Source organism: Mytilus edulis, chromosome 4 (genome assembly GCF_963676685.1).
Source record: "Mytilus edulis chromosome 4, xbMytEdul2.2, whole genome shotgun sequence".
NCBI classification, from domain to species: Eukaryota; Metazoa; Mollusca; class Bivalvia; order Mytilida; family Mytilidae; genus Mytilus; species Mytilus edulis.
Window position 1 is genome coordinate 51,902,008 of NC_092347.1, and position 26,048 is coordinate 51,928,055.

Here is a 26,048-nt window from a genome sequence, read left to right on the forward strand (position 1 = left end):
TGGGAAACCTTAAAGCCATGATTTTCTTGGAACTTAATATGTATATTTTCATTTTTTTTAATTTTTTTTATAAGCATTTTGTTTCCGCAGCATAACTTCAATTTCCCTTTATTTATTTAGATGACACTAACACAGATGTTGCGCGAGGATATACAAAACAAACTTAAGTATTTTGAGGTCTGTATGTCATAGGTCAAAGAATATGTCAGTGAAATAGAATGGGCGGTAACACCAAGCTGACATTGTGTTTTGGTACTTAGCAACAAAGCATTCATTACGGATATAACTAACCTATCTGCAAATGTTAAACTTCTTTAACTGCCTGTCTTGTAGGACAACATCAACTATATAACTATATGCAATAGGTCTCAAGTATAACATTTGGTGTATAGAATTATTTAAGATAGACATGTCAGTCTTTGCAGGTTTTTTTATTTAACCTTGACCTCATCGCACATTGCTCAGTGTTTTGGTTTGGTCTGGGTTTTTTATACCACTGCAAATTGCTGTGGTATACATACCTGTCAACCTGTGACGATGAAAATGCAGGTCATGACCTGCATTGAAGAATCAAATCTCAGGTCATAACGCGTACTAACTTTTTCGAGCTGAATTTCAGTATTTATGGTACATTTTCTTATAATGTATATCAAAGATACCAAAACATCAATGCATGTTCACTTGGTTAAGTCATTTTAAATCTTAAAGATTTTTTATAAATTTGTGTAACACAGTCTTATGTGCTTTACTTTTTGAGAAAAATACCACAATCATCAAACACTAGAATTTATTTTTCAAATGTAATTCTTAAATGTTTGAGACTATTGACTAGGTAGCCTGTAAACATATTATTTTTCGTTACATATGGAAGTTTTGAACATCCTTGACTGGCTCTACAGCCCTAGCACGGTTGGTATTTCTGGTTGGACAAGGAAATTAGACTATGATAAAATATAGTAATACAGTGAAAGGAAGTATAAATGTAAAAAATAATTTTCAACTTTTTTTTTTAAATTGAATACAGGTATAAAAATAATGAAAAGTTATTTTTCAATATGTATTTGAATTTTATATTTTTATGATTTAATCTTTTTTACCCATAAAACGTAAATATAAGGAACAATTTTGAATGGTGACAAATAAGGGGAAGGCACTCTAGTTCAGTTTGTAAACCAATGGTACAATTTATTTACGACCTAAAGCTTAGGTAATTGGTGTTAATTAACAGTGTGTCTGACACCAAAGTTGTCAAGAGAAGCCATGCACTTAATGGGTCACTTAATTTGACAGATTACATAGCTAGATGAACTTCCTGTTCATGGAAGAATTACGAATTTGCCGGTATTTCAAAGGAATATTACTTATGAAATCAATCTCAAGGCTAAGAAATACGGGTGAAATCGGGTCATTTTTGGAATTCCCGGGTTATTTCAATGACCCGGCGGTAGTTCCGGGTGATCCCTCAGAATTGTGAAAATCTCGGGTCACACCCGCAAAATACGGGTCAGTTGACAGGTATGGGTTATTGCTATCACGTTGTTGTCTTGTTTTCATTTAACCCGATGTAGTTGTCTGATATCTGAACGCTGCTCAGATTTCAGAAGCATACAATTACGAAGGTCGTAATATTTAGGGGTTTGTTCATGATGACAAATAACTGTAAAATACTACATGTGACATATATATATATCACATTCTACCTCATATGATACATACACATGCATGTTATCCAATTATACAGCGCATGATTCCACTATTTAAATTTTACAAACTGCTTGCGTTTCAGTAGAATAATAATATGCTTATATAGGACGATATCCATATCCTTTGCTAGGTATGGCAAACCAATGGGAGATAACTCCAAATTACCCTAAATAATTGTACCCAGATGTGTGTAAAAATAAAATCTTTGGGTGACCTCCAATTACGGTCTTTTATTCACTTGTTAAGTCTCAGAAGGTTCTGATTGCTTTTGATAGATATTATATGAATATTCATGATTCTGTATATTATGATTTTAGGGAATACGATGAAAAATTTGAGGTACAAACAAGGGTTTGAAAGTTACATTTGTTTCAAAAAAATACAAGGGAACTTTATACAGCCATTAAATATACTTTTTTATTAAGTTTAATATATTAATTAAATAATTAGGTCCAATAAATAAATCTAGATAGCTGTGTTCATATCAAAATTATTTTTTATAAATAACCCTCCTTTATGTGTATACAGAGTTATTTCCCTTGCATGGACAACTTTTGGTTTAGTTTTGATTGGAAATCAGCGGTGATAGTTTTTTTTTGCATTATACAGCCAGTTTATTGCCATTTAAAGATAGTTTAACCACTTGCCATTGCACACGAGGTAGTAAGGATACTGAATAATGTGGTTTAACAACAATCAATATACATGACTGTATGTATTAATTTTTCAACATGTTCAACTAAAAACATACATAGGAATCCATGCAGTAGCGGCAGTTCACTTCGAATGCTATTCATATTCAATGCATTTTGAACTTCAGAAGTTCAGTCCTGAATAAAATTGGTTTACAGATTTCACTGTATAAATATTGTAACTGATATACAGATATGAACATGATGAATTTACTTTACTTTTATACACACAGGTATTTACAGTACTTAATCTGACATAATTTTTTTCTTTGAAATTTCTCAAATAAAAATAATGTTTTTATTTTAGTCATGTAGAATAATTGTTAGAAGGTTGTTGTTTATTTTTATTTATAAGCATTCACTATACATGCCATATAAGATTAAGATATATTAATTAAATAGAATGTTAATGAAAAGGGAACATTCTAAAACTATCATGACTATACAAAGACAGATGACATATATTTCAAAACTTTTCTTGTCTCTCATGGTACAACTGATTTTTATAGTTCATTCTTATGACATAATGTTGTACTGTCACAGGTCAGGGGGAGGATTGGGCGTCTGCTAACATGTCTATTGACATCAGACTCGGACTTCTCTTGAATTGAATTTTAAATGTATGTATTGTTATGTGTTTACTTTTCTACATTGGCTAGAGGTATAGGGGGAGGGTTGAGATCTCATAAACATGTTTAACCCCGCCGCATTTTTGCGTCTGTCCCAAGTCAGGAGCCTCTGGTCTTTGTTAGTCTTGTATTATTTTAATTTTAGTTTCTTGTGTACAATTTGGATATTAGTATGGCGTTCATTATCACTGAACTAATGTTTATTTGTTTAGGGGCCAGCTGAAGGACGCCTCCGGGTGCGGGATTTTCTCGTTGCATTGAAGACCTGTTGGTGACCTTCTGCTGTTGTTTTTTCAGTGGTCGGGTTGTTGTCTCTTTGATACATTCCACATTTCCATTCTCAATTTTATTAACACCGCCACATTCTGTATGTATGTGCCTGTTCAAAGTCAGGAGCCTGTAATTCAGTAGTTGTTGTTTGTTTATGTGTTAAATATTTGTTTTTCATTTTATTTTTTACATAAGTTAGGCTGTTAGTTTTCTCATTTGAATTGTTTTACATTTGTCATTTCGTGCCATTAATATCTGACTATGTGGTATGGGCTTTGCTCATTGTTGAAGGCTGTACGGTGACCTATAGTTGTTAATTTCTGTGTCATTTGGTCACCTGTGGAGATTCATGTCTCAGATGGCAATCATACCACATCTTTTTTATAGTCACACACACACTAACATACATTTGTATATAAAGAGTAATATTCATATTTATATTTTGTTTCTTTACATTCAAATGTTTATAAAGTTTTACTTTACATTTTCAATATACCAACTGATGCTCTGAAAAAAGGAATATGTAAAGGTATCGTTATGTTATGTGACTTTGGACATTACAATTTCATGAGAGTGGTTGACATTTTCATGCTTTATGCTTCTATTTTGACCAAAAACCTGAATTTGGAGGATTGAAATTGACTAACAATGTGTAAAAGAAGCAATATAAACAAAACTATAACCTAAATGATTAAAAAAATATATTTTATTATTTTTTAAAGAGAGGAAACAGTTTTTCCAGAATAGTAAAAAATTATCGTTTTGAAAAGTTGCAATTTCTTCGTTGTTATTATGTGTATCGATAAAAGTGAAACTGTTTTAAAAATGTCTTCATAATGCCTTTCAAATGAGGTAAAGTTTTCTTAGATCAGTTGATTTAAAAAAAATCACTTTCCGTACCTACCTTTGCAGCAGAAGATCGAGCAAAGCAGAAGGGCTTAGTGTCGGACAATCAGACTGTTGGATTAACGGATTGTCGGATTATCGGACCGTCAGACTATAATTTGGACTATCAGGACGACAATTTAGGTAAAAAATCAAATGGTAGCTCCCTTACTGAAAACAGCGTTGTAAAGTTTAGGATTTAGTAGATGGCACGTGCTTTGAAGAATGAAACGAAAATTTCCTACGATGAATGCCCCTTTTTATGCAGTTAGTGTGGCATAACTTCCTTTCGAAAAACATTACCCATGTACCTACATCAAAAGTTTTAGAAGGGTTTTGTTTGGAAACAGTGTCGCCATCTGTTAATCTTAATTCAGAAAATCAAGAACGAAAACTCTAATCTAGAACTCTCTATAATAATACCAACACAACCCGGCTAAACGATAACTAACACCAGGAACTTTAAACTTTTAACGTTAGATCCCCGGTTAGATCATCCTAACTGTCAAAACATATGCATATGTATTTTGACTTGGAACTATCGATATTCGGTTATTAAAATAAAGGGGTCTCACTAATTAGCGACAACAAGCGTCAAGAAGCGACAACAAGCGTCAACAAGCGACAAGAAGCGACAACAAGAATTATTTTAGCGACAACAAGAGACAAGAAGACTATTTAGCGACAAGAAAACATTTATTTTTATTAGATATAAAGAAATTTGTATTTAATGTTTTTTTTTTAAATATACGAGCAGATATGTCTAATTAAAATGTTTTATTATATTGGTGAGGCCCCTCATGGGGGGTCCTAGTAATCACATAATCACCATTTTTTTGCCAATATAATCACATAATCATTAAATATTTGCTTATCTTTAGTAATCAAATAATCATAAACTAAAAATACAGTCCTAGGTAATCAAATAATCATGAAATATTTGGCTTAATAATCAAATAATCATTAAAAAAAACGGCCAAGTAATCACATAATCAAAAACCCCATGAGGGCCCTCATTGGTAGATGAAGAAATTTAACATTTGTGAAGAAGAAAGAGATTGAGCTTCTTTTTTTTATTTTTAAATATGAAGAATATGTATAAGATAATGCACCCGGGGGGGGGGGGGGGGGGGGGGGGGTAACTTCCTATTATTGGGTATACGGGGATGTGCCAAAAATATGGGTCATAATTTTGCGAGATTTTATATAAAAATGACCCTCCTTTTTAATGACATCCTATATTAAAATGCATTTACGTTTGATAATTGTATATTGATTTGGGGTATGATCTACATATCATATATAAATATGCTATTGATATGTGCACCAAACGATGTCAATTCATATATAAAAACTTAAGGGTAGCTGGTATATTTATGAATTATGAGTGATGATGAGTTAGTGCTTATATAAGCATGGGTCAAATATTGTATATAAGTATATGTCATTCTTTCTTAAATATTTATATAACTATAGGTACTGAATTTCAGTGAATGTTATATTAAAATGAGTACGTTTTTTGAGACAAAAATGGCACACCCCTACCAAAAAAATATCGAAGTTACCCCCCCCCCCCCCCTCCCCGTGAGATAATGTATGTATCTGTTTTCATCAAAGTCAAAGTATGAATAAACGAATGGCGATATATATGGAGCGGGCATAATGGAATATAATATTTTGATTCTAACAGTATAATTCATTGTTTTAAAAAACAAATTATAAGATAAATAATATGTTCTAAACAAAGGAAAAGCAAGGATTTGTATAGTACTATACAAATCCTTGGGAAAAGTAATCTCATAATACAATAATTAAACGTAATACTGGCTGTTATTCATAATAGATGATAAAATATTATGTAAATAATGTTTCATTTTTTTCTATCAATTTTAACTTTCTTGTCGCTAAAATTATTTTCTTTTGCATATTCTTTTAATATTTATTGCAATAATTTATTTTAATTAAAAAAACCTGTTTTCTTGTCGCTAAATAGTTTCTTGTCGCTTGTTGTCGCTAAAATAATTCTTGTTGTCGCTAAAATTGTTGTTGTCGCTAATTAGTGAGACCGAAATTACATTGGAGACTAATTGCCCGAATGCAAAGTTGGGTAAGGAACCGATTAATTACGAATGTAACAATAATTATTGAGGCTACGGTTACATTACGTTATTGTTACATGAAAAACAGCAATGTACGCTAGATTTATAAAACTTAAATCTTCTATAGTTTTATTGCTTAATTCTATCATATGTATTAAATAATACTTGTAATAATGATAAATAATAAATATTATTCAACAAATGTTGTTTAAATAGTTTTGTGTATTAATGGTTTTGATGTTCTTAATGATACTACTCCAGATTAGGAGTGTCAAAGGCGCGGAAAAAATATAGTACAATGGTTTCACTTTTAAGTATTTAACTGCACACCTACTCTTATTACTGTTATTATACTTTGAACAATGGATGAAGATATTCCTATAACCAATTTTGTTTAGGGTGAAAATTTTAAACTTGGGATACGTTTTAAACGAAACTGAAACAATATCAAGACACAAATTTCATACAGCTATACAAACCGGCAGTTCTAAAAAAAATTGACACATCAAAAGCAAAGTTTGCTAACTGTAATTACTGGGAACTTCTGTATGTACATGTATCCATGGAGGACGTTCATCAAAAATGTGTGGGACTTAATCATGCTTTAAAAACCACGTACTGGATTTGTAGAAACTGTCATTGTAAATAAAAAAAAAAATACAGTAAAGAAATTATAAGTAATAAATGTATTTATTGTAAATATAAAATAAATGTCTTCAACTTTTATTATTTAGTACATATTACTAGTCCGATCGTACATTTCTGTTTTTCATGTAACAAAAACACAATGTAACCGTAGCCTCAATAATTATTGTTACATTCGTAATTAAACAGGTCCTTCCCAACCATGCATTTCGGCATTTAGTCTCCAATGTAACAATAATATTTTTATTATTGTTACATTTCCATGTAACCGTAGCCAGTGCCTAAAATAAAACGATGAAAAAAAGCTGTAGGTCTATATCGGATAAAACACATGTGTTATAGGATCTTATAGTAGTCTCAGGTAAAACTGAGTAGCTAAAACAATGCAAAGTTGTTTTTACTTAATTCGTAAAATCAGTGTTATCAGAGACATATAATACAATATTATATGCCTATGGTGTTATGTATATTTGTGTTCATCAATATTTCAGCAACTCAGGAACATAAATATTATATAGATATACTGTTCCCAAAGCAACTAGATGATATTTATATTATACTTTTCGGATTTGTCTTTCTTGCTACCAATTTTAGTTTCGTAACCGTCATAAAGATTGTATTTTTGTCCATCTGATGAGTTAAGCCTTTTTCAACTGATTTTTATAGTTCGTTCTTATGTTGTACTGTTATACCACTGTCCCAGGTTAGGGGAGGGTTGGGACCCCGCTAACTTGCATGTTTAACCCCGCCACATTATTTAAGTATGTGCCTGTCCCAAGTCGGCCTGTCATGCGCGTAGCTACGTTTACGTCAAAACGCCCGGGCGTACACTTGAATTTGGTAAAAAAAAAATTATTTTATATAAATAGAAATAAAGGAATTGGTTAACAGTACATCAACATTCTAATTCTTTCTTCAATGGCTTGTAATTGCGAATAAAAGTGACGAAAATTAGTTTCATATTATTTCTGTCAAATTCTAAATCTACTGTTAATTCTTTACTCTCTCTCCTTAATTTTTATAAGCAATTCATTATGAGCTAAGATTCGATTCAGTGGCGGATCCAGAACTTTCCCTAAAGGGGGGGCGCTGACTGACCTAAAAGGGGGGGGGACGCTCCAGTCATGCTTCAATGATTCCCTATATAATCAACCAAATTTTTCCCACGAAAGGGGGGCCGGGTCCCCCAGGCCCCCCTGGATCCGCCTATGGATATGTGACTTTCATTTTTTGTCGAGCCATTGACATTTATGTCGCGAAAGCGAGCTATTTTGATCGTAAATTTCGTCGACAGTGCCAATATTATAACTATGTACCTGCAGGTTCATTACGTTGTTTTAGTTTTAAGATATAAATAACTTTGTCAAACATTTGTGAAATTTTACGGTAGCTGGACAAAAACTGTTGATGCTCAAACGAGTATCCAGAGCATAATGACGAAATTATATATATGATGAGTTTTCCCGTATTTTTTTTTTTTTTTTTTTTTTTTTTTTTATCTTTTTTGCCTTTAAAATGCCTCTGACGTTAACATTTATTACATAACAATTACTTTGTTAAACCTTCGTCGAATTCACTTGAACTTCCTAGAAGTTTTTTTTTCATGGTTAATTTCAGAAGCCATTTTTTCCCGTTTCTATTTTAGTTTTAGCGCGATTTAAGTTAGACGATCTGGTCACCGTTTAGTAACATATTGCAAGCTTTCAAATACTTGTAAGATCTAGTTACGTTGTTACATCAGATCGACAGATGCAGAAGCCATCGCTTTGCTAAGTTCAATTTCAGATGAAAACATTTTACGAAAGAAGTCGAGAACATAGAAGTCTCCAGATCTAAAGAAACAACCAATTAGCTTCAAAAGGGGGATGGTTATAGTTTTTCCTAAAAAAAATATTCTGATCCCCAATTTAAGGGAGAAAAAAATATTGTGGTCAGGCAGAAGACAAACAAAATTATTCAGTATCCAGAATTTCCCCTTACTAACTTATAATGTGATATTTTGAAAAAAAATCATTTGATTAATAGCGTCGAAAAATAATTCTGAATCAGACTAAAACCCACAAACCCAACCCCACTGAAGTTAAATAGTTGCGCCATAAAACCTCAAAAACATTTCCTGATGTTAGTCCAGATTGCTGTCTTGTTCATAATAACTTTCATTAATCCATTGCCTACATCGGGTTGGATACGGATCCCTTAAAGAGTAATTATGCAATCACGCCATCAAGTCACCACGAGTTTGTTGAATATCGGTTTCACAGATAAAAACGGATACATTTCCATTCGTTGTAACCACAATCCCATTCTTTTTTTCGCCAAATTTGACCTATCAAATTAGACTTAAGTTATCACCGGGTTTGTACTAACATGAGTGACACTAACAGGTAAAGCAGGATCTGCTTTCCCTTCCAGAGCAACTATAAGATCATCCCCGATTTTTGAAAGGGTTTGTGTTGCTTAGTCGTTAGTTTTCCATGTTGTGTTTTGTATACTGTGGTTTGTCTTTTGATCTTGGCGTTCATTTGCAAGCACATATACTACTGTGCACCTCTTATTGCCGACTTTTCTTTATTCATAGGCTGATTTTATACAGAAGTTTCATAGAAAGAAACGTTCCACTACATACATACTGTTCTCTCACTAAAAAAATCGAAGTTTGGTGACTATATTGAACGCACCTATCCCATCGTACTTAATTAAAAAAAAAAGGATGTACCAAATACAGATCAGTATACCTTATATCTTGACTTGCATATAGAAATTAACAATGAGTATCAATTGAGATCAAAAATTTACCACAAAGGAAATGATAATAATTTTCCTATAATGAACTTTCTATTTCTTTCACGATCCCTTCCGGAGAACCCCCGATTTTCATGTTTTTCAAACTTTGTTTTCTTAACTGTTGTTTGTCTATGGTCGTTTGTTGCCTTTCTTTCGCATCTTTCAACCCTCTTTTTCATTTCCGATCCAATGTGAAATAGTAAATACATAGGGATAAGTATTGAGTTATAGTTGGGTGTATATATATTCCTAAGTATATTAAAAAAAAACACCACACACACACAATGTTTATAGTATCACATATACATTGCCCGATGTATATTAATGCAACACTTATTATTTCTTACATGAATCTGTGATATAATGTCCTTAAGTTTAGTTATTTGAAATATTTTATTGTGCATTATATTTTTTATTGATTTAATATAATACAAACATCGTTTGTGGTCATTGATTCAAATGGTAGCATTTACATGATCACATAATTATACCAATATTATTATTTTCATTAATGCATACAATTCTATTTCAAAGTCCAAAGACACATTCTTTGAAAGCTTCTTTAGTATTTTCTGGTACAAAACATAGATTAATAAAAAGTTTTTGCTGTCTCAATTTTTTTCCTCTTTCTTAGTTTCCCAAATTTCCATCCAGATTGCTCTTTATTCCAGTTCACCAATTCTTCTAGCGTTTGAGGAAGTTCTCGCTGTCCCGTTTCAGGTAGTACCGTAACGAGAATGGTAACAAGAAAACAGCATACTCCAAAAACTACTCCAGGACCCCAGATGATTCTAGCAGCCTACAGTAAATGAAATCCAATTCACTATAAGAGACGATCAACATGTAGCTTAACTTTATTTTGTTTATTTTAATTTTGTATTTTGTATTTTATTGAACAGTCTATTAAAATAAACATCATGGTTGTTCGTGCTCTATATATTAGTTACATAGTGTGCTAGTGACCTAATGACGGTATATATGAGGTCAGTAAATTCCATATGCGGTGAGAGCGAAGCTCAAATGGTATATATATGAGTTCAGTAAATTTCATATGGGGTGAGAGCGATCATATTCTTAAAAATGTATAGGAGGTAAGATAAATATATATATGACACTAAGAAAAACTGTGTATCTTTTTTTTACGGAGTGTCTATTCGTCCGGCTAGCCGGGGCCTTCCGTTTTGGGATGCGCAAATCCTTAATATCAATAAAGTGTCATGTGGTGCTTAAAGTGTCCAGGATGAGGTGTCGGATAACAAACGCGCGTATGCAATGGACGTTTTGAGAATTGGAGATCGTGATTTATATCAAATCAAATCAAATCAAATATTTTATTGTCATATAAACTTTACAGTTTGTGACCAACATATATTAACACAATAAACACAATAAACATACATATTAAACATACACAATAACAACAGCATCAAATTTTTTTTTTTAACAACAAACAAGTTGTTAAGAGTCCCCTGCCCTCAGTTCTAATGACTTTTTCAAGAAGGATCCTAACTTATTTGTTTGTAAAGGCGATGATGGATTTAGTAAATATTGAATTTTTTCTTCTTCATTTAAATTATTAAAGTTATTATTTTCAGTACATAAGTGATGAAAAAGATCATTTCTTAGAGTTTTATTATACTCACAATAGAGTAAAAAATGTTTCTCATCCTCTAGTATTTTACATTTATGGCAAAGTCGTTCCTCTCTTTGGATTTTAAAATATCTCCCCTTTTCAAACAAAAGGGAGTGATCACTTATTCTAAATTTAGTGATTAATCTCCTTATCTGAAAATTAGATGTATTAAGATAAGATTCTAGTTTGTAATCTTTTTAAATTTTTTTATAAAGAAAAAATTTACTTTTATCATCAATGTTTTGAAATTTATTTTGAATTAAATCTTCATATCTATTTTTCATTTTTAACTTTATATCGTTTTTTATTTTATTTACATCTTTTATGTCCTTACAAGTAGAAAGAATATTAAGGTCAACATTAAAATTGAGAATGGAAATGGGGAATGTGTCAAAGAGACAACAACCCGCCCAAATAAAAAACAACAGCAGAGGGTCACCAACAGGTCTTCAATGTAGCGAGAAATTCCCGCACCCGGAGGCGTCCTTCAGCTGGCCCCTAAACAAATATATACTAGTCCAGTGATAATGAACGCCATACTAATTTCCAAATTGTACACAAGAAACTAAAATTAAAATAATACAAGACTAACAAAGGCCAGAGGCTCCTGACTTGGGACAGGCGCAAAAATGCGGCGGGGTTAAACATGTTTGTGAGATCTCAACCCTCCCCCTATACCTCTAACCAATGTAGTAAAGTAAACGCATAACAATACGCACATTAAAATTCAGTTCAAGAGAAATCCGAGTCTGATGTCAGAAGATGTAACCAAAGAAAATAAACAAAATGACAATAATACATAAATAACAACAGACTACTAGCAGTTAACTGACATGCCAGCTCCAGACTTCAACTAAACTGACTGAAAGATTATGATTTCATCATATGAACATCAGGCACAATCCTTCCCGTTAGGGGTTTAGTATCATACCATCATAACATATATGAGAAGAACATAACCCGTGTCATGCCAACAACTGTTTTTAGAATAAATGTGTTTAGTTCCGATGCAAAGACCTTATCAATGACTCAATATTAACGCCAAAATATGCAATCTTTAATGACTTGACAACAGTATCGTAATTATATCCCTTCTTAATAAGTCTATTCAAAGGTTTTGTAAGTTTCTGAGGTGAATACTGACACCTTTGTGCTTTATAAAGAATATTACCATAAAAAATTGGATGTGAAATACCTGAACGTATTAAAAGTCTGCATGTTGAGCTATATTTACGAATGATGTCTTTATACCGATGATAAAATTTAGTAAATGTTTTGACTAGTTTGTGATATCGAAAACCCTGGTGTAATAATTTTTCAGTAATACATAAATTTCTCTCGTTAAAATCTAAAACATTGTTACATACACGAGCGAATCGTACAAGTTGAGATATATAAACACCGTAAGATGGTGACAAGGGAACGTCACCATCTAAAAACGGATAATTAACGATAGGAAATGAAAAATCATCCCTTTTATCATAAATTTTAGTATTCAGCTTTCCATTAGTGATATAGATATCAAGATCAAGAAAAGGGCAGTGGTCATTGTTAGTATTAGCTTTATTTAAAGTAAGTTCAACAGGATAAATTTCATTAATATACATACTGAAGTCGTCATTATTGAGAGCCAAAATATCATCCAAATATCTAAAAGTATTATTAAATTTGTTTATCAGATGTTGTTTCGATGGGTCTTTGCTTATTTTTGTCATAAATTGTAACTCATAACAATACAAAAACAGGTCCGCAATAAGTGGTGCACAGTTAGTCCCCATTGGAATTCCGATAATCTGACGATATACGGAATCCCCAAAGCGAACAAAAATGTTATCTAGTAAAAATTCAAGGGCATATATAGTATCAAAGCATGTCCAATTAACATAGTTTTTTTGTTTATTGCTACTAAAAAATGACCTAAAAGAGTTTGAACATATATATTCACATTCTGATTAGTCTCTTTAACAATATTTTTTGCATATGTATACCATGAGTAAGTTCCTGTCAAATCTAGAGACTGTGCTAGAGAAAAAGCTTCCTTTATCAATGGATTAATATTATTATTATATAGTCTAGCTAAATATAAAAGGGTTTGTGTTTTAATAAAACATTCGATAGGCAATCTCCCTAATTCAGCTCTTGCTCCTAAATTGGATGCATTTTTTCTTATTCCTAGAGTAGATTTACAAAATTTAAGATGCATATTTTCAATGGGGGTTTTGTCTATAAAATCAAGTTGATTAATTTCTTTTCCTGAAGATAAGGCTCTGTTATTGGCTCGATGAAAAGAAATATATGTATCCAAATATGTTACTTCTGAATTATAGGTCATAATTGGTTTTACTAAAGAATCAAAAAGATTATTTGCTACTTTTATAGGTAGATTATTCAATGATTTTGTATAGGATTTTATTGCAAAAAATACTTTTTTTGCCTTTTTTGTCAACTCTAAAGTACTTTGTGATAAATTTCCATTACATTTTATCAACATTCCCAAAAATGAATATTCTGTTACACTCTCTATGGCTTTATTCTCATAGTAAATATGTGATGTTTCACTATTATGTTTTGACTGACTAAAAATCATGGATTTAGTTTTGTTTGTATTCAAAGTCAAGGAATTGTACATTTAAAATTCCTTGTTTATATTTTAAGATGTAATAAAAAAAAACTAGAGATAATGTGTTTGCTTTAAAACAAATTTGTATATATGAGTGACCCCAGAACAGCGTATATAGTATACATGTAAACTGAGAGGAATAAAGCCCGACATCAAACTGAATTTGCTGATTTACCCCATGAAGGCAAAACGCATTCGGATTATGACTAAATCAAATATGCATGGATGCCTTATTTTTAAGTTCTACTACAACGGAGATCTATGAACATGCATTGATATACCTTCATACTAGTATCAGGGTTTGGGTAACCCCCTTTTTCTGTTTAACTTAATAAAAAGAATTATTCTATATTGATTTTTGTATGGTAAACACAATTTTGCTTTTAAGGAGGGTTACACGTGCCTACCGTTCTCTCTTATTTCCTATGAGTTAAACATCCCCGAACATTTAATTTAAAAAATCGTGTCTGAAAATCATTTGACGACCTGATTTAAACCAAACTTTAAGGAAACAATAAATTCAGAATATTCTTTTGGAATCATAGATTTCTTTTAAAGTATAGATTAATTAGTGGTCAGACTCTTTACATTACATGGAATGCATAGGTAGAACAAATAAAAAGATTACCAAACTCCCCGGTTTAGAATTAAAAAAATATGAATAAAATGTGTACTTTGTAGAATATTCATTTGTATTTTGATTTGTTTTAGTGTGAATGAATGAAAATAATTTGCACAATTCTTTGCACTGACTATAAGTAACTAATTCAAAAATGTATTTTCTGCATAGATATTGATATACGATTTTAGACAATATTTCTCATAACTACTCGGCGTTTATTTATCTCATTAAATCACGATGTTATATCTTCACCATAAGATTTTTGGCCAGACAAATAGCAAAATACCATAAAAATATATTTGACCGGCCGGGTGAATAGACATTTTTGACTATTTGTCCGGCTAGCCGGACGAATAGTCACTGCCTTTTTTTAATATTTAAATATCTGGTTTTTTTTCCAGTAATATTCTTGTTTTACCCTCTGTCTTAAAAAAATGTGTTTTATTTCCGAATTTCACATTTGGAACAGTTTTAGGGTTAGAAAATTTCCATGGCCGATGGTTCACGAATTTTGGGATGTCTTAGAGTTAGAGAAAAGTTCATTACCAATTCGCTTTTATTCACTTGATATAATAAGAAAAGAAACGTATTTTATATATAAGAGTAGCACGGGTGTCACACTTGTCATGTGGATAAGCCTTTTCTGTCCCATTTAAAGCACCCGATATCAATCATGGTTTTTGGTGAGGTTCGCGTTGCTCTGTTCAACGTTTTTTGCTATATGTCGTTGTCAGTTTTTCATGTATTTCCCAACCCTTTTATGTTAACTTATTCTTACCCCATAGATTCTACTATTAAAACAAGTTTTTTTTCATAGTCACAAGGTGGTTTTATATGTTTAGTTGACTGTAAAATACCATCTTTTTGTTTACATAAAAAATGAGATGGTGTTGTATGATTGACAATGAGCAATGACAAAGTAGTTAGGAAGAAGGGCACAGTACGGCCTTCAACAATATAACTAAACCAATACCTATGCTATTAAAGGCCTATAAATTGTTAACACTTTACAAATCTTCAAATATTCCGGTGGCAAATCGTTTTACAAGCAAAAATATAACTATAACGTGTCTAATTGTTATAATGAGGAAAAAGAATTTCCAAACTATTCAAAAACAAACAACATCAATTTCCGTGTATAATTATAATTATATGCATGTATGCATATTTTATCTCAAATGAAATATTGTTTGTAAATTTACTAGGATCCTATTTTACAACGTCAACAGAATATTATAAGTATCAAATAATTGAATATATCAAGGGGAAAATGAATCAACAAGTTACAAAGACAGATGAAAAAAAAAGCCAAACACAAAATCTGAAAGAAAACTACAAATTATGTTACCCATTCAAAATCTGTGAGTTAGCTCAGATGTACTGAAAATGTATAATGTTTCCTTGTCCGAGGGTTATTTTCACACTTCCTGGGTAATATCTTACTTTGTTATGCGTAAATGCAATTTCAAATGTATTATCTAAATTTTATTTGCTCACCAACAAAGAAGAGAAGGGCGCAATCATCGCACCAACTCTTGCCATGGTAGATGCAACACCAAAGCCAGCCGATCTACAAGACATAACAAAAGATACAGCATAAATCACAATGTCGAGTTTTGAAGAAGATAAAGTTTTGTGTTTATCAATTTAGAGATGGAAAGTGAGAAATTCTGCAGTTACTTGTTGCATGCACTCTATTTTGCCTACCGTGACATATTATTGACTCATACTTAGAAAAAAAAGATATAACTGATATACTATGATATTGTTTTTGTTACGTAATACTATTTTATAATAACTGTGACTAGTAATGACGAACAGCTTTAGAGTGCTATCGGAGAAAATAATCAATATTGAACAGCTATTTAGAACGGTAATAAACTGAGTTATCAGAATCTGCATTTGCTGGGCCTTTATTATGCGTTTTTTTTGTGTTAAGAGCAAACAAATTACACAAGCACAATGCTATTATCTTACCTCAAATTGGTAGGGTACAGTTCAGGAGTATACAACCAAACTGAGTTAAAAGAAGAGGATATCGCAAGTTTACCAAGAAAGCCAAACGCTGTTGACACTACAGCGCCTTTACCGCCATCATCTGTAATACAATATACATAGCTACATATTAAACCAACACTTTTGAGCTTCGCCATAGCATAATTTGACTATCACTGCCTGTAACTTTACGGTAGATGCTGGGTTAGAAATTTTTTTTTATTTTTTTTTACGGCGATACTTTTAGCTTGTTATTTACCTTCTTTAACAAGGAAGCAGCAGAAAATTGTATACATATAAGTTCATACACGTATATATGTTATGTACAGTGAATTTGTATAATCAGGGATTATGTAGAATCCCTGATTTTTCAGGGAATATGTAGAATCACTAAAATCATTAGTAATTATATATAATCCCTGAAAATGACCAGTGATTTTACATAATCACTGAACATTTTAATAATTATTCTACAAATTCCCTAATATTTTTTTCAGGGATTATGAATAATTTAAGGATCCTTTGTTTGATAAAAAGAATAATACATATAGACTAATCATCATTTTTTACTTTCATAGTTCAGTTTAAACATATTTTATTTGCTGAATCAAAGCAAAATGGATTAGACATAAGTATATCATACTTTCATATTCCTTGTAGATGAAATAATTTTGCTTTTAAACACAGAGGATGATCTGAAAGATACAACCAACTGAAGGTTTAGAGATAAAGTTGAAGACTTTCAAAATTAATATTATCAAGATTCACTTTAAAACGATAACTTTACATGTATTGTTTGTTTATTAAAAGCCAGAGTCCAATGGATATTCATGTTCTATTTGTAATTATGGAACATCTGTTTTTTGTTTTTGTTTGTTTTTGTTTTGTTTTTGTTCAAATGAACAAGATATTTAAACAGAGAGAACTTACGCATCTAAATGTATAGAAAAACTAAGGATTGACAATTAGAACAAAAGTTTAGAGGAAACTGGCATTTGGTGTAATATTCTCTTAGCATGATTCCACAGGGTAAAAAAGGAAAGGGGATACCAAAAAACTTAATGATAATTGTTCACCAAAAGTCTGAAAAAAAGGATATCGCCTGGCCAAAAACATGGTTTCTTGCTCGAACCAGTTCGGTGTTGCTAATTCCCTTTTTGGGGGGTACCTACAGATGTTTTTTACTGAACACTTTATTTCTCTTAAGCGGGTCATAACAAAATCTGATTCGATATGTGAATGAAAATGGTTTCTAAAATGTGGATAGTCAGTCATTCCCAAATAATGGGTACAATTCGAATGTAGACACTGTTGAAAAATAAATTTCAGCTGAGCAGAGAGACCGTGCTGTTTTCTTCTGTGTCTATATCTAGTCTGTCACTTTTTAAAGTTTTACTTACACCATTTTAGTTGTTTTCAAGTTTTAGCATTTTTTGTAAGACAAAGTAAGTATGAACGTATCGGAGGTTAGTGTTGTATAAAGTCACCTTAAAAGTTGCATTAGAGAAAAACACAAGATGAAATCAAGGCCCATGTGAAGTGGGTTACATTTATCACCATAACAAAATGATTTATACGTATTATTCTGTAAATATTGAAAGCAAATACCACTTTTAAGGTATGAATTAATATAGAGTTTAAAAACTATTCAAATTAGTAGTTATCACAACTTACTTAGTAATGAATTTAAACTAATGAAATGTTATGTTGTATAATATTCTAGTTTCATAATACAGCTTTCCAGGAAAAACCCTATTATATATGTTTTGAATCACTGGTATGTATTTTTTATGCTTGTAAATCCACACCCCCATCTTTGTTTATACGGAGGTTAATATCAAACCAGTACCTAAATTCCAGTGGCGGATGCAGAAAAAAATTTGGGGGTGGTCCCAAATGAATATTGAATGGTATGAAAAAGGTTAAAAAAATACCTTCGACATTATGGAAGATCATGAATTTGGACAACACCATGCAATGCACATATTCCTAGGTAAAGGAATTTAAAGACATCTAAAACTGATTTTTATTTAATACTCTATACAATATCTTGGAATCTAAAATAGCACAACATACAAATGGGCAATTATCATCTGAATTAGGCAAACTGTAAAAAAAGTTTGGCTAAAATGTACCCGAATCGGTAAAAATAGTTCTACGTAAAATTGTTCAAAATTTACTAATTTAACAAAGAGTCGTTTATCAGGTCATTCAACATCATGCGTCGTGGGTGTTTCCTTGCAAAATTATCTATAATTTGTTTTATGTTTAGTTCCAAACTGTAGTGCATATGCATCAACGCAAGTCCGTTTAAACGTGATTGTCCCATAGTTGTTCTCAGGTAGGTTTTTAAATGTGATAACTCACTGTTGGATCGCTCACATTCGCAACTCGTCACCCCTATGGTAGCTATGATTTTTAAGATAACAGAAATATATGGAAAGTCTGTTTTGCAACATACTTTCAGAGCACCGGCTACAGTTTCTGGTTTTGAAAGCATTGACTCACAAGACTTTTGCCACAAACGCAGTTCGGATGGCATTGTAGATGGACTCGGCAAATCAGTATGGTAAAAGTCTACAAAATGTTTAATTTCATCAAATGTTGCGCTTTGTACAAATGCCGGTACCAACTTCAGTGTGAATTGCTGTTGATGTAAGGCGCGAAAATCTTGCTTCTGTGCCACTCAGTACATTGTCAAGATTGGGATACCGATGACACGTCTGTAGTAAATTTCTGGTGTGTCTGCAGGACAATTTTCCCGTTGGGTTTGTCGACCGCACCGTCTAGGTATTGAGGGCTCTACAGCGACGGTCTTTGCAAGTTCTTCGGTCTCTGCAAACCATTTACTAAACTGTTCGTCGATAGTTTTGCGTACATCGGTTAGAGCTTCTTTTACAACTGAGACAGATTTATAAGCTGCTACGATGTCTAAATTCCGTCCCTAAAGTTTTGTGCTCAAGCAAGCTTCTGGTGAACTCCATACAGTTTTTCACTACGACCAGTGTAATCAAATATTGAAAGTTAGTTATTGAGGACTCGGATGACGTCTTTCTGTTGAAATTTTGCGACGACATCATTTCGGAGCTGTTTTGACAATCAAATTATATGTATACAGGTGAAACGCATTGATCCGTATTCTATCATTGTGACACCTCCAGGTATCCAGATAATCCATAACCAATTAGTGCGATGAAAGGATTAATCTTTAAGTGTTAATTTGTTAATTAGCTAGTTATTGAAAAAATAGACACCTTAAAAAAAATTTGAGGTCCGTCATGGGGGTGGTCCGGTGCGCCGTGGGACCACCCCCTGGATCCGCCACTGAATTCTGATACATAGTTACACTCAACTCTTTAATGCTAGCTTTTCTAAACAATACATTGACATTACTAACTAAAAAACTATCAAGTTATATGTTTCTTTTAGTCAAATGTACCCAAGGGTGACTGGGGTATAGAAATATGGTCACTTGGTCTTCTCCCGACCGGCAGTAAAACGCTTGCTGAAGTGGGGCGTCCGTTTGGCTGTGCGGGATGTATCAAGTTCGCAGTCACGTCCGTCAGAAGGGGACGTTAAATTCGATGCCTCGTGTAAAGAGAGTGCCACGCTCTTTGCACGTTAAGAACCCTTGCAACAACTCTTTGAGGGGTCCGTAGGTGGCCTGTTGCAAGGCAAAATTTCTGTCCCTATCCAATATACCCTCATTTTCCAGTGGCAGTCCAAATTTCCCCGACCATCATCCTAGATGGCCTCTATTACAACAACCTACCTATTTTATTTATTGTGAACTTGTTCTCGTCCTGAATATGCATGAAATATTTGCCACTGGACGTTAAGCAACCAACAATCAATCAATTTAGTCAAATGAACTTGTTCTTGTCAAAATCTCCGAAACGATTCATGAACTTTCACTCAGAAATATTTTTACCTAAACCGAATAATGTTAACCTTAATTTTATATTAAAAGTTACCAAAAAGTAAAAAGTATTTACCATATTAGAAAAAATATATATATATTGTTCACTGCCATTATATTATGCTCGACTATGAAGTTTTGGAGTCAATAAGTTTCATTTCGAAAATTTCTATCCTCCGTAACAATAATTAAAACTTCCATAACGGACAATTCCAGTTCTTACCAAAACTAGACATATAAATGAATGTAAATATTGGAATTAAATGACAAACAAGACAACAGAATTAAACATTTTTCTTAGTAAATCCTTAACGAAGAAGAGTAAAGTCCTGTTAGAGAAAAAAACTTTTTTTTACCTTAAATTTCTATCCTCCGTAACGTAAATCAATGATGTCGTCTATGATTGACATCACCTTTTGATATTTATTAGTGATAATTGATTTGGTATCAATAACAATGTACAAGCATTTCAATTGTAATGATCGTGTTTACATGCATGTTTGGATTTTTTTTATTTGCATAACCTCCGTTACATTGACGAGTCCTAAATAATCTTGAAAATGTTTGCTATACAAAATCTGTTAAAGTTATGATTGTCGTCATATTTACACAAGTTGTGTTGTAGACTATTTTATATCTAAGAAAATGGCTGATATAAAGTTTATTAAACGTTATAATGTTGCTCACATAATAGGGGAAAAAAAGTTCACCTACCTCTCTCAAAGCAATATTTTTTTTCTCAATATCTGTATTTTGTTTGTCTGTTTTCTTTATAATAAATGCTGTCTGCTACAAAAATGACTTTTGGCAGTGTCAGCAACAATTACTGCTGATACTGATAAAAAAAAAGTCTGACAATGTAACTGTAAATAACTGTGTCACGGAGGTTATTAAAACGGAGGTTAGTTTTATTTTCATTATACATGGAAATATGTCACAATATTGTTGAGTTCCTTTCTCAAAACTGATTATTGAGAAGCTTTATGGGTACTTTCAATGAAAAAATCATCATTTTCAGTTGTACTTGGTTAGTACGTTCCAAAATACGCGTTACTTAAGTTAGATTCTTATATGCGACAATCGAAAAAAAGAGAAATAGAATATTTTTTTTGAATTTTCGTTTCATTGCAATAAAAGTTAAAGGCAGGATTTTAAATTTGATGTATCAACTTTGCTTAAAGTCAGTTTGGGCATGTTTTCTAATCATATAAATATGTTTTGACTGTACCTAAAGATACGTTACGGTAGGTTATACGTTTATAAATTAAAACTATTTCTTCATTTCAGTTATTATGTATAATCCCTGATTTTTTTCTAGTGATTATACATAATCCCTGATTTTTTTCTAGTGATTATACATAATCCCTGAAAATTTTAGTGATTATATATAATCCCTAAACTGGCCAGTGATTCTACATAATCCCTGAAAATTTCAGGGATTTTACATAATCACTGATTATACAAATTCACTGTAACATATACAAGGGTGATGTAATCATGCAGTCAAATGTGTAAATTACTGGCCGGTAAAAAATTCTGCCGATTTCAATCGAAATGTTTATACGAGTCTTCATAAAACCTACAAACAGTCTTTTTTGTCAAATTGTCTTTGTTTCTTGGGAGAAAGTATGTAACAATTGTGTCTTATTTTAAAAACCTGGATATAGTGGAGAGATCATATGACACTTCCTTCCAAATCATATGCAGACTTTGATTTCTTTGGGATGTGCTTGTATTTTTACGACATAGGTCACGATAGGCAAAAGAGGAGGTTTGAGCTCCCGTTAAAACTGGCTTAACCCACTGAATTGTGTATATAAATCAAGTCAAGATATATAGAAGATGTGTTGTTCGTGGTTGTACGTCTTTTTTTCATGGAGGAATTGGTGTTGTTGGTTGGTGCATTATGTTGTACTTTCAATATTGTTAGTAGTTCCCTTGATGGTCTTCGGTTGTTTTTTGCTCTTTGGTCGGGGTGTTCTCAAATTTTACCTGGTATCCTTTTGTATTAAATGTCAAAATATTCCTATTTATTGTACAAATTAACTAACCTTTTATAGTGAGAAGTGCTACAGAAATTATAAGTGAAAGACCAGCTAATGCATGGAAGAAAACAACCAGTGTTTTTCTAGAGGTTCTGTAATAGAAACATTTTACAAATAAACTTTTTTGAATACCATAAACTATTTTTCATTGATAAAATCCCAGAAATCAAGATTTTATTTCAGAACAATTATTTTGAATGTAACTCGTCTTTTGTCTATCAGCTCATAGACATAATTTTTTCATGTAAAATTGACGTCACCAACGATTTTTCATGATTGACCCCGGCGTAAACTGGAATTTAGAATTATTTATAAGGAAGTACTGTAATGTTTTTTCTGTTTGTTCGAAATAATGAAAAAAGGTGATGCACTCTTTAAAATAAGATGCTACGCGGGTAATTCAGTCTGCACCACATTTTTATGCTATTTCTTCATAGACAGAAAAAATAGTTAAGTCATTCCTTAAATGCAACAATAAAAAATATTAAAAATATTAACTTGAAGTATAAACTTATGTGCATAAATAGACATGTTTTGTAACCATATAAGAATTATGGAGCTGTTGAGGTACTGCTGGGTAATCAACACAAAATCATACTCTAGTGCTAATCTACACCAAACATAATGTGTTATCTATTTTCAGTTGAAATACCTTCTTTCAGCTTCGACGATGTTTTCGAAACAACATAAAGGACCACTGCCAATATTATACAGGTTATAACCGTCTTTTCTTCTTAAAACATAGACTACTTGAATAGGTGGATCTCTTCAATTCATACTTATCAAAGTCAAAGTTGAAATAGCTCACTAGAATGTTGCATGCGATTGGTCAATGTAATATACTCTTATAATCTGTCATTTACACTTTAAGTGACAAACATTTTAATAAATACCTGTTTACCATTAACCAAAACATAATGTTGGAAGGTAACTCCACTGTTGCATTGATGAAATAGTTAAGATAGCGACTGCCAGCCATTGAAGATGACGTCAAAAAGAGTCCATAATATGTCAAACTGTTCACACACCTTAGAAAAACAAACGAAACACCTTAGACTTATATTCTATTGGAAATAATTACCCTTAGCTGTATTTGGAAAACCTTTCAGAATATTAGTGTTCAATGCTCTTTAATTTTTCTTCTTTATTTAGCCTTTTTAACCTTTTTGATTCGAGCGTCAGTGATGAGTCTTTTGTAGAATAGAAAATGCCAGCTTTATTCACCAGGCTTTTGCGATACTACAGTTTAAATTTCCTTATTATAATTGAATTGAATTGAATTGAATTATATGAAATATGTCAAATATTTCGTTGGATAAATTTCAAACAAACTATGTTAGCTACATGCTTAAGGTTTTGATTTTCGACTCACCATGCAAACCAAAGAATTATAGAATTCCTAAGTAAAATGCTGCTTTTCAGAATATCAAGAAGAGTATACTGCTGTACAACTGATGGTGTGGAATCAGTGGTGTTTTCTATTAGGTCCGCACTTTCTATTTCTTCAGACGGTTCATTTTCCGGTACATCGCTAAACTCATCTATGGGCTCGGACCTAGGTACAGCCAGCTCACGCATTGGTTGTTGGGAACTGATTATGGACAGGACTTGATTGACATTGACCTTGTTTATCCTTGCGATTTTCTTTGCAACCTTTATTGCATCGTCTGTTTTCTTGTTTGCGATTAACCAACGAAAGGATTCATCTATTAACCTGTAACAGTTTTAAATGAACGGATGAAACGATACTGCAGCTGCAACACTATTGCTTTAGCAAAATAAGAAGGTTGTATATTTCTGTGTTGACATGAATATCAATTATATTGTCATTTTTTTTTTTTTATAAATTTCCTGATTACAAAACTTAGAATTTTTCGAAAAACTAAGAATTTTCTTATCCCAGACATATAGATTACCATAGCCGTATTTGGCACAACTTTTTGGAATCTTGGGTTCTCAATGCTCTTCAACTTTGTACTTGTTTGGATTTATAACTGTTTTGATCTGAGTGTCAATTATGAGTCTTCTGTAGACAAAACGCGCGTCTGGCGTATTAAAAAAATATAATCCTTTGATAACTATTGTACATCATCTTAACTGATAAAGTCAGTAATCTTAATTTCCATGCGCCTTGAAATAATTACATAATTATTCAATTCAAATCTTTATTGCCATAAAACTGCATAATTAAAGTATGTGATAAAATTGAGAAAGGAAATGGTGAATATGTCAAAGCGACAACCACCCGACCATAGAGCAAACAACAGCCGAAGGCAACCAATGGGTCTTCAATGTAGCGAGAATTCCCGCACCCGTAGGTGTCCTTCAGCTGGCCCCTAAAATATGCATAATAGTACAGTGATAATGGACGTCATACTAAACTCCGAATTATACACAACATAATAAAATGAAAATAAAAAATAACAACAAGATAAATTGATAAACATATAAACCTAATACCATTGCAACAGTTTGAGATGGGGATTGATGTTCATTTAAAATAAAGCTTCTAACCTGTTACGTAGTGTTAATTGAAAAAAACCCATCTGTTATCAGTTGAATTCTCAAATAATGTGTAAAATATTACAAAAACTGATTTTTTTTTAATACAGGGAACATATACTCATGGTGCAGTTGTTTATTTTTATTGTCCCCACCCTTTTTTGGGGGGTATCTTTTTGCTTTTTTACAATGATGTATATATTTCCTTACCAGTAACCAAACAAACTATGAACAGAAATTAAACCAGCCGCTAGTTGTATGTATCTCCATGAGTAATTACGCAATCCGTATCCAAATGCTGTAATGGACATCACAGACACCGTCCAAAAAACAGACAAAAGGGCTCCTATTGTACCACGGGATTGCTTTGGAAACATTTCTAGAAGGATCGTAGATAAAACTATTGCAACACCCTAAGAATAAATTGAAATTGGACAATGAATACAAAAAAAAAAACAACAGTTTGCATATTGATAACGTGTTGCTAGCTGCCACATGTATGCATCTCTACGCATAATTTGCTCATTTAATTTGCAATTCCAGAAGAAACAAGAGGCTGTCACAACGACAGCAAACCGTATTTATTAACATTTATTTGTCCTGCCAATATCACAAAAACCATAACTGATGAACGGTGAAAGTGAAAATCGTCAATATCAAATTTGACATCCATTTTGTCATCAGTATCAACATATTAAAATTTGAAAAGCTTAGGTTGAATGGTTCATGCGTAAATGAACGGACACGACTGGAAATGCCATTTTTCAATCTTTCAAGAACCATAACTCCTGAACGGTAAAAGTCAAAATCGTCATTATTGAACTGGACCTTCATTTTGTTGTCAGTAACAACATATGTAAATTTTAAAGCTTTTGTTGAACGGTTCATGAGTAAATGCACGGACAACATTTGGTTGCCGCCCGCCCGCCCGACCGACTTCCCGCCGTACATCCATAAAATCAATAACAGACATTTTTGTCACAAAAATCCGGTTAATAAAATTT

The 26,048-nt window shown here is 32.3% G+C and overlaps 2 protein-coding genes and 1 long non-coding RNA gene across 4 annotated transcripts in view; 1 reads left to right on the forward strand and 2 right to left on the reverse strand.

Moving 5' to 3' along the window:
* LOC139521899 (PWWP domain-containing DNA repair factor 3B-like) overlaps window positions 1–4,886 on the reverse strand; it is a gene marked incomplete at its 3' end in the record, with an annotated part of 49,807 nt that extends 44,921 nt beyond the window's left edge. The window contains 1 exon segment of one of the 2 annotated variants that reach the window (XM_071315608.1): window positions 4,496–4,886. In XM_071315608.1, the coding sequence (XP_071171709.1) occupies window positions 4,496–4,539 (44 nt within the window). 2 annotated transcript variants of the gene reach the window in all.
* LOC139521901 (uncharacterized) lies at window positions 1–10,634 on the forward strand. Its single transcript, XR_011664086.1, has 3 exons — window positions 1–1,834; window positions 4,208–4,324; window positions 10,429–10,634. It is a non-coding gene; the product is annotated as an uncharacterized lncRNA (long non-coding RNA).
* LOC139521900 (organic cation transporter protein-like) overlaps window positions 10,115–26,048 on the reverse strand; it is a 25,765-nt gene continuing 9,831 nt past the window's right edge. Inside the window, exons 4-10 of the mRNA XM_071315613.1 lie at window positions 25,255–25,457; window positions 23,915–24,256; window positions 23,436–23,570; window positions 22,549–22,634; window positions 16,561–16,681; window positions 16,081–16,153; window positions 10,115–10,507 (exon numbers count right to left, since the gene is read on the reverse strand). Of these exons, the coding sequence (XP_071171714.1) occupies window positions 10,298–10,507; window positions 16,081–16,153; window positions 16,561–16,681; window positions 22,549–22,634; window positions 23,436–23,570; window positions 23,915–24,256; window positions 25,255–25,457 (1,170 nt within the window). The 3' untranslated portion in view covers window positions 10,115–10,297. The remainder of the gene's footprint in view (window positions 10,508–16,080; window positions 16,154–16,560; window positions 16,682–22,548; window positions 22,635–23,435; window positions 23,571–23,914; window positions 24,257–25,254; window positions 25,458–26,048) is intronic.